Source organism: Cryptomeria japonica, chromosome 9, assembly GCF_030272615.1.
Source record: "Cryptomeria japonica chromosome 9, Sugi_1.0, whole genome shotgun sequence".
In the NCBI taxonomy this organism is placed as follows: domain Eukaryota; kingdom Viridiplantae; phylum Streptophyta; class Pinopsida; order Cupressales; family Cupressaceae; genus Cryptomeria; species Cryptomeria japonica.
This window is the reverse complement of record NC_081413.1, coordinates 191,861,519-191,870,620: the sequence shown is the minus strand read 5'-3', so window position 1 is coordinate 191,870,620 and position 9,102 is coordinate 191,861,519. Positions and strand designations below refer to the sequence as shown.

General features: G+C 39.5%; 1 protein-coding gene across 1 annotated transcript; it reads right to left on the bottom strand.

The window, feature by feature from the left end:
- Positions 1-216: 216 nt before the first annotated feature.
- LOC131040961 (profilin) lies at positions 217-4,196 on the bottom strand. Its single transcript, XM_057973930.2, has 3 exons — positions 3,813-4,196; positions 1,432-1,569; positions 217-620 (listed from the first exon to the last, which is right to left on the bottom strand). The coding sequence occupies exons 1-3, from the start codon at positions 3,936-3,938 to the stop codon at positions 486-488; spliced, it is 399 nt and encodes a 132-aa protein (XP_057829913.1). The 5' UTR covers positions 3,939-4,196; the 3' UTR covers positions 217-485.
- Between the last annotated feature and the right edge of the window lie 4,906 nt (positions 4,197-9,102).

Below are 9,102 nucleotides of genomic sequence, written 5' to 3'. Positions count from 1 at the left end.
AGAAATTTTGCTCACCAGTAAACTAGTACTACAGCCTTGCAGTTGTGTTTTTTAAGCACAGATTGATTTACGAACGCTACAACCTTCTAAAATGCATATATAACTTGCCAAATAATTTGTCACAGCAAATAAGTGACAAGAATATCCAGGTAACAATCACGTGAATGTAGCAAAGTTGCATTACGAAAAAGAAACTGATAAAACTACACAGCAGAAGAATGGCAAATTTAAATATCTTTCACTTAGAAATCAGAATCCTCAAACAGAGGAAGGAGCATGGAACAAGGAAAGTGGATGCAGCATCTCAACAATGTTTTGCACACCAAACATCTCTCTACAGAATATTTACTTACTTATCAGTACTCACTAACTTGGCTTGGGCACAATTACAAATAAGTATAGAAACAAGGATTACTCAATTGACAAAGTCCTAATACATAGAGCAGTAAAATCCCCATCCAACACCATAGCTGAGTAAATGGCAATTAAATACCCTGGTCAATAAGATAGTCACCAAGCCTCTCCACAATCATATTACATTCACCAGCAGTAACAGGTTCATCATACATGCCAAAGATAAGGGCACAGGTTGTCTTCTTAATGGTCACACCTGCAGATCCCTGCAGACCAACAGTGAAAAGAAATTAATCAACAAGGAATATATAAAACATTTAACAAATTGGACATGAGATGCAAAACATTAATAACTGTAAGCCCACTAAAAGCTACAGCGAGAGAGAGAGATGCCTGGACCATTCTGAGAATATTGCAATTATTTTAGCAATATACTGAAACACAGCAATTTATCTACCAAACCTATATACTAAGAAAACCATGTGTAAAATAGAAATTGCTTTCAGTATCATGTAAGCTGTGATACTGAAAATATCAATGTTATTACTTACAGGATAGAGTCCAAGCTAAAGCAAGGCACTTCACTTTTGCAGGAATAGGAATCACAAAAGAGCACCTATCTTTGTCTAGTACATCTTTTAATTAGCAAATAGCACCAAAAATTTTATCTGATTAACTAATGATATCTACTGCCTAGAATCTTTTACTCAAAACTACCAGACTTTCCACTCCACTTAAATTTGCAATATTTCTTATAATTTATTCTGCCAAAAAAACCTGTAATCAGAGCACACGATCAGGCCTAGAAAAGTAGGAAGAGCAACCCAAACAAAACCATAGAATGTAGAACACTAATATATCAATTCTACAGATCTCTAAAATTAACTATAGCTATGCCGTCCTGATTTGAAATGCCCTAAAAGCAAACATTGACGGAGTTCCTATATCCATATTACTTGATCGCACATTACTAAATTGAGATGCCATAATAAATCCTATACAGACTCTCTCGTCCTAGTTCTGAATTACACCGTCCACAAGTCAAAAACATAATTCAGACATAAACAGTTTTCTTACTTTCTTTCCTCTGATGACGGCTCCAGGCTCGCCTTGGATAACCATATACTTTGTTCCACCAATGTAAAGTCCTGTGGGTGCCAGGGACCCAGGTTCCGCAAAGTCATTCATTATCCCAGTAACCTCCTCGGGCTTGATCTGCACAAAAATAATCAAACAAAGCAAAGTTCAATCTGTGTCTCCCATAAATTCTCTTTTCAGGGGTAACAGCTATTGTTTACAAACTCGGTCATTGTCACCAAACACTGATAGAAAATGCCAACCAATTCCCCATAGACTCCACAAATCCAAATCAAATTCAAAGCCTCAATGGAAGTAAAAACGACTTAAAACATATAGTAGTAACACGGAGAAAAAAGTAACTTTGTTTCTGTTTTCTGAGCTGACTCCTGCACATATAGATAAGAACCTTCTTTAAAAATGTCCCTTCAATTTTGAACTGCATATGACAGTCTCTATCCAATTAAAATCCAACCGTGACCATATCCATTCTGCCTATATTGCAAGGAACTTGCACCCCCTCTCACCCATCCAAATGACATTATTTAAGGGGGCATAGAGGCAGAAATTTGGCAAGTGGTATGAAACCCACTAAATTCACCAGTAACTTGTGTCCTATAATAGTAGAGATCCATCATAGCCTCAATCAGGCAAGCCTCAAGAGTAATACTAATACTCAAGATTCCAGTTCCTACATTTACGCACAGAAATCATTTGTGGAATTGTCAGATTATGGGTACAAAAGCAATAAAATTAGCCTGTTCATTTGTTCAAACTTTAACCCAGTTACGTTTTCAGCATCAGGGTGCATTTGCCAATTTCAATAAACACCGCCTTATACAGTTACCATTCCAGTATTGTTGAATACAATTCTCCATGCAAACAAGTATTTGGCAAATTTAAACAATATACTTCCAGACAAGCTGAATTTTGGTTAATAAGAAAAGTCACCACAATAACAATAGCCTTCATCAAAAGGGCATAAAAAATAGATAAAAAGGTGTAATTGTTCATTCTTCTTAGAAAAGCATGATATGCCGATTACCATAAGATCCAAGAGGTCAATCTTTTATTCAGACACAAGATAAAGCAGCAAACTAACACAAATACAAGATGAGATATTCAATAATCACATTCCGTTCACATATTAAATAAGTAATGATTCAGATTATCTAATCTAGATTGCACATAAAGGTTATCTGGCGCAAAAAAATTCAATCCAGTTAAAGCTGAAACTATCATGAAACAAACTCAATCCAAATCAAGGAACAGTATAATTCAATCCAAACCGAAGATAAGGTCACAACACAAATCCGCCATGCTTCAAGATGAGGGGTAAGAAAATAGAAACATATGTTTCACTCCAAATTAAATAGTAGGGGGTTTGAAGACCCAAACTGAGTCGCCAATCAATATTATATTATTCCTAACAGAATCAACATAAAAGTTTCTCGAGTAACCCAATTTAAATGAAATGTGATATTAACATTAAGTCACTCAACAAATCAGAACACAATGTCAAAGCTGGTAAGGAGTAAATCCAGTCAAACACAAGGATAAGGTTTATATGTTCACAAAATCCAACCAATGTACAAAGATGAAATTTATATGAAGCAAATCAAATCAAAATACAAGTATGAGGTTTATATGCATGAAATCCGACCAAAATTAAAGAGAGGGCTTTATGAAAGGGTAATGATAAAAGAGAAACATGCAAGTATTTACATATTCCATGTAAGAAATGTAGAACAAAAACAGAAATGTACAACTAGGTCAACAGTTATAGGGCAGATAAAAGAATTTATAGGGCAGATAAAAGAATAAACGGAGAAATTATTCAATCGGAATCTAAGATAAAGATAAGTTTACATAAACTTGAAAGAAATCATATCCAATCAACAAACAACCAAATCAAAACAAACTACAAGGACAGGTTAATGTCAAACCAATCCAGACAAAATAAAAGCAAATCCAATCAGAATGCTAGATTGTGTTATACACTAGAATACATAAAATTTTCAAAAATCAAAAAAAACAACTGAAAAATAATTAAAGATCAAACATTTCGAAGGGTATGTACTAGAGTGAAAGGATTCATAGGAAGATAAATTCAGTCTGCGGCATCAGGGAGCAAATCCAAACAAGTATGCATACAAGGGCTTCAAAGAATTCGGTACAGATGCAATAATGAAAAACCATATACAGCTAGGGATTTTGGCTACGGCATGGACAAACCCTAAATTGGGGAAGAAAATAGATCGGGAACAAAAAAACGGCAAATTGAAATCGACCCAGAGGGCGCGTGAGCACGGAGATAAAAACCCAAAACTGGATCTAGACTCAGAACAAGTTTACAATAGGAAAAAGATAAAAATACTCACCGCTGGGAATGTGTCGCTCTGAGCCCACACGCTCCCATCGTGGCCGATGATCGCAGCTGCAGACAGGCGATTCCCCCGCCCCAGATCGCACATCAAGTGGTCATCTACATACGCCTGCCACGACATTCTCAAGGATCGAAACGAACGATAGATTCAGAGCAGCAGAACTTTTCAGCAAACTACAGCAAAATATATGCACAAAATATTGTAGCCGATCAGGTAATCGAATCCGACTGAGAGCAAATAATATATCTCTGTAGGCGTTAAAAAAGGCCCGGAAGCCGCGTGAGCCAGGAATGTGCAATTTGGTGTAAGATTTAAGGCGTCGTGTTGTTTAATCAATTTGAATCGGAGTTTGAGTTCCGCCCGGTTGTATACAAGAGTTGCTTAAATGGAGAATAGGATAATGTCGGTCAATAGTCATATTCGTTTTTATTTTTTATTTATTTAAAAAATAATAATTTTGTTGTGAAGCATAAGGATTTTTTTATAAGATACAAGGAATATAACCTCCACATGAATAAGGCAAAGAATATGGTATTGGTTAATAGGTGTTTTCTAGAGCATATATTATTATTGGTACAACTTTCTCTTAACTTGGATTCAATGGATGGAGGTATCTTATAAAGTTGAGGTGAATATTGTTTCTATATTTCAAAAAAGATTTGTTTTTTTGGGGTGAAGATAAAGTTCTTATATATACATCGAAGAGCATATAAAATTAAGACATATTATTATAAAGGGTGAAATAGTTATGAAAGAGAAAATTTTATATGTGTTATATTTTGTTGTAGACATTATAAAATATAGAAGAAAAATATCAAAATGGTGGTTTCCACAATCAAAATCAATACTATTTGAATTTTTAAATAATAGGTCAACCAACAATGTTTCTAGATCTTTGAGTAAGGTAAATAGTAGTAGCTTGAGTGTTCTTGACATTAAAGTAGTTGACCTTATTAAATGCCCCTTCTTATGCAATGTTGTAGGATTTTGCCAAAATCAAGAGCACAATGAAAAGCATAAAAGAGAGACAATAGAATGACAAGAACAAACTGTATTCTCATCAATATGCAAATGATCAACTGGATTAACCAATACAATGAATATAGGCATGCTTGTATAGGCAAGGCCATATGGATGTACGAGCACACAATTATAACATGTGGCTCAATGAGAAACAAGGGTAGGTAAGAAATACTAGGGGTAGGTAGGAGAAATAATATAATATTCCACAAGAGGTGGATGACCCACCGAATGTGGAGTGTAACAGCAAAATCAGACCACAAAATGTGGAATTTCTCCTACAAGCTCTATCCCTATGTGCACACTTCCCTAAGTGTCTCAAATCCAAACTACGAAGAGATGCATTAACCTAAGTTAACTTAAGTAAAGTGTAATAATATCCAAAATGAATATTTATTTACACCAACACCCCCCCTTAAGTGCAACTTAGGGGAATGAAGACTCAAGTCAACAATGCAACTAAGCAATGCAAGATGGGTCCCGGCTACGAGGCCATGTTAGGTACCCATGTACAAATGCAAATGCAATCTCCCATAAAGCGGGGAAAGGGAGAAAACCCAGTGGGAAAAAACTCCCCCCCAAAAGAGAGATGAATGTACAAAAGACTCTCAAAGAAGAAGGACAAAACCTCAAAGAGGAAAAAGTCCCCCCCATAAGAGAGGAAGGAGAAGTCAGCTGACCCCCACTAATGACACATCCCACACCCCCAAGAGAGCTCGCAACTGCTGGAACTTACTCTCGGTGAAAGGTTTGGTGAATATGTCAGCAACCTGCTCTGCTGTAGGACAATACTGCAAATCAATGACCTACTCCTGGATGAGCTCTCGGATATAGTGCATATGAATCTCGATGTGTTTGGTCCGCTGGTGCTGGACTGGGTTCTTCGAGATTGCAATAGCACTTTGATTGTCGCAATGTAGAACTGTCGGTCGTGGAGTGGTGAATCCAAACTCTATGAGAATTTGTTGGAGCCAAATGGTCTCAGTCGCTACATTAACAGCGCCTCGATACTCAGCCTCAGTCGAAGAGAGAGCAATAGCATGTTGCTTCTTGCTCTGCCAACAAATGGGGCCCGAACCAAGGTGAAAACTGTAACCAGAAGTAGACCTACGATCATCAAGATTGCCAGCCCAATCGGAGTCTGTGTAACCAACCAAGCGAAGTCCTGTGCCTGCTGCATAGTGAATCCCATAGTGATGTGTACCCTGGATGTAACGAAGGACGCGTTTGGCGGCTTTCCAATGAAGCTCATGTGGTTCCTGCATGAAGCGGGAAGCCATGCCAACTGCAAATGAAATATCAGGGCGTGTATGAGTCAAGTAGATGAGACTACCCACAAGCTGACGATACAAAGTGGCATCAACTGGTGAAGAAGAACACTGAGCCTCAAGCTTGACTCCTGAAAGAAAGGGAGTCGGGGTAGGCTTACAATCAGCCATATGAAAGCGTGCAAGTAGATCAAGAGCATACTTGGGCTGCAATAGTGTAATCCCGGAAGGTGATTGTGAAATCTCTATCCCGAGAAAGTAGTGCAAAAGACCCAAGTCAGTCATAGCAAATCTGTCATGCAAAGCAGATTTGACCCTGCTAATGATGGATGAAGTACTCCCTATAATGATCAAGTCGTCAACATAGAGCACAAGTATCAAGTGAGAGTCATCCTATCGCAAAATGTAGACATTCGGATCGGAATGACACCCGGTGAACCCTGCGGAGAGAAGAAAGGAATCCATCTTGGCGTACCAAGCCCTAAGGGCCTACTTAAGGCCATAGAGAGATTTCCTTAGTCTGCAAACCAAGGAAGTATCCTGGATGAAACCCTGTGGCTGCTCCATATAAATCTCCTCATCAAGATCACCATGAAGAAAAGCACTCTTCACATCCATCTGATGTACAGCCCAACCATGAGCTGCAGCAATAGCAAGTGCCAAACGAATGGAGTTCATCTTGGCTACGGGTTCAAAGGTCTCAGTATAGTCAACACCTGCAACCTGAGAAAAACCTTTCGCAACAAGCCGAACCTTATACTTATCCACACTACCATCCGCTGCAAACTTGGTTCGATAGATCCACTTACATCGAACCATCTTTCTCCCCTTAGGGAGATGGACTAGATCCCATGTGTTGTTCCTCATCAAGGAACTATACTCTTCCTCCATAGCTTGGTCCCACTCAGGAACCCCTGATGCTTCCCTAAATGTTTGTGGATCGGAAGCGGTAGCAATGAATGCATGTGGAAGATCCTGATGTTGTGATCGAGTTCTCTGTGTATCTTAAGGATCCCCAACAAGAGAACCCACGGACTCAAGTGTCTGATGAGCCCAACGAGGTCGAGGTCGAGGTGGAGAACAAGGCTCTTCAACTGCAAGTGGACCCTGCTGAGGTGTAACCCTGCGAGTCGGAGTTGTAGGAGTCTCATCATCTGAATCACTAACATCCCTATCCACAATTGAGGAAGGTGGAGGAGGTAGAGAGGCTAAGCTAGGAGAGCTTTCCTCAAAGTGAACACTCCTCTCAATGAGCACCTCATGTGTCTCAGGATCCTTCAATCTGTATGCCTTAACACCCTCAGGATATCCAACAAATATGCAAGGTCGACTCTGTGGTTCCAATGCCTTGCATTTCTGCGGAGGTATGCGAGCCCATGCTGGACACCCAAAGACTTTGAAATGTCTCACAATCGATTTCCTACTAGCCCAAGCTTCAAAAGGAGTAATACCTTGCAAAGCTTTGTGAGGAACCCGATTCTGGATGTGTGTGGCACAACTGATAGCCTCCGCCCAAAAGGCGGGATCAAGAGAACATGCATGTATCATACAGCTAGCCATTTCTTTGAGAGTTCTATTCTTGCGTTCTGCAACCCCATTCTGTTGTGGAGTGTATGCGACAAAATGTTGAAGATCAATCCCCTCAAATGTACAAAAATCCTCAAGTCTTTTGTTCACATATTCCCTTCCATTATCTGTGCGAAGAATCTTGACCACTTTCTCTGATTGCTTCTCCACACGAGTCTTGAAGTCTTGAAATCTGTCAAATACTTCACTCTTATGAATAAGAAAGTAGACCCAAGTGAAGCGGGAGTAGTCATCAATGAAGGTGAGAACATAGCGGGACTTACTAAATGAAGGTGTTGGAATGGACCTGCTACATCGTTGTGAACAAGTTGAAGAACTTCCAAAGCTCTCCAAGCTTTCCCCTTGTCAAACTTCTCTCCGGGATGCTTACCTATGGAACAACCTGAACATACACCCTCTGAAAAACTGATTCAAGGTAGACCTGTGACCATGTCTTTAGTGCTGAGCTGCTGAAGATAGTGGTAGTTGAGGTGACCAAACCGCTCATGCCATAGCTTACTTTCTGAATTTGAATGAGTAAGCAAGGCCCTAGAAGGTGAACTTGGCACAAAGTGGGAGAATGAATAAAGCCTTGAGTTGTCATTGACTTGTCCCACTGCTACCAAGGCATCATCATCAAGTTCCTTTACCACAACTGAATCTGGTGTAAACTCAACCTTTTTCCCATTTCCATAGTGAGTGATTTGGTAGATGGAGAGAAGGTTGGTAGACAAGTTAGGAACATAGAGAACATTCTCAAATGTTCCATCATCCATGTCAACTGAACCTTTCCCTTCAACCTCTACTTGTGTATCATCACCTATGTATGTGAGATACCTTAGATGGCTCCAATGAAGAAAAATGCTCCTTTGTAGAACCCATGTGATATGAGGCACCCGAGTCAAGTATCCATTGCTGTGAAGAACCTGTTGTAGCCACAAATGCTTGCCCTTTTCCCTTAGACTGTGGGGAAGAGGAAGGAGATGAATCCTTCTTTGTGTAGGTGGATGGCAAGTTGATGTTGTTTTTCTTAAGAAGATTAGTTAACTCATCAACTTGCTTTGCGTGGCATCGATGCTCATCATGACCATACTTCTTGCAATATGCACAAGTTGGTTTATCCTTCTTAGGTGGTGTCCCCTTCTTGGAAGAGGATGAAAAATCGCCTTGTGATGGAGAGGATGATTGTCCTTTTTCCTGGTGTGGCTTAGACTTAGAGTGCTTCTTCTTGTTGTTGGAATCTTTCCCTTGACTTCCTTGATTCCCTTGATTAGCCACCAAAGCCTTGGACTTTGAAGACTTGAGAAGTCCCATGTTCAACAACTTAGATTGTTCCAATATTAACATTTTTGTGAAAGCATCAAATGAAGGCGTAACATAGGAACTCCCCACTGTCAAACGATGAGTTTGGAAGCTAGACACAAACGCTA

What these genes read in the sequence shown, in the direction of transcription:
- LOC131040961 (XM_057973930.2), bottom strand. Translation starts at nt 3,938, where the DNA reads ATGTCGTGGCAGGCGTATGTAGATGACCACTTGATGTGCGATCTGGGG. An exon ending in AGAGCGACACATTCCCAGCG is followed by an intron (nt 1,570 to 3,812) that starts GTGAGTATTTTT and finishes ATTTTTGTGCAG; the next exon opens with ATCAAGCCCGAGGAGGTTAC. An exon ending in CCGTCATCAGAGGAAAGAAA is followed by an intron (nt 621 to 1,431) that starts GTAAGAAAACTG and finishes GTTGGTCTGCAG; the next exon opens with GGATCTGCAGGTGTGACCAT.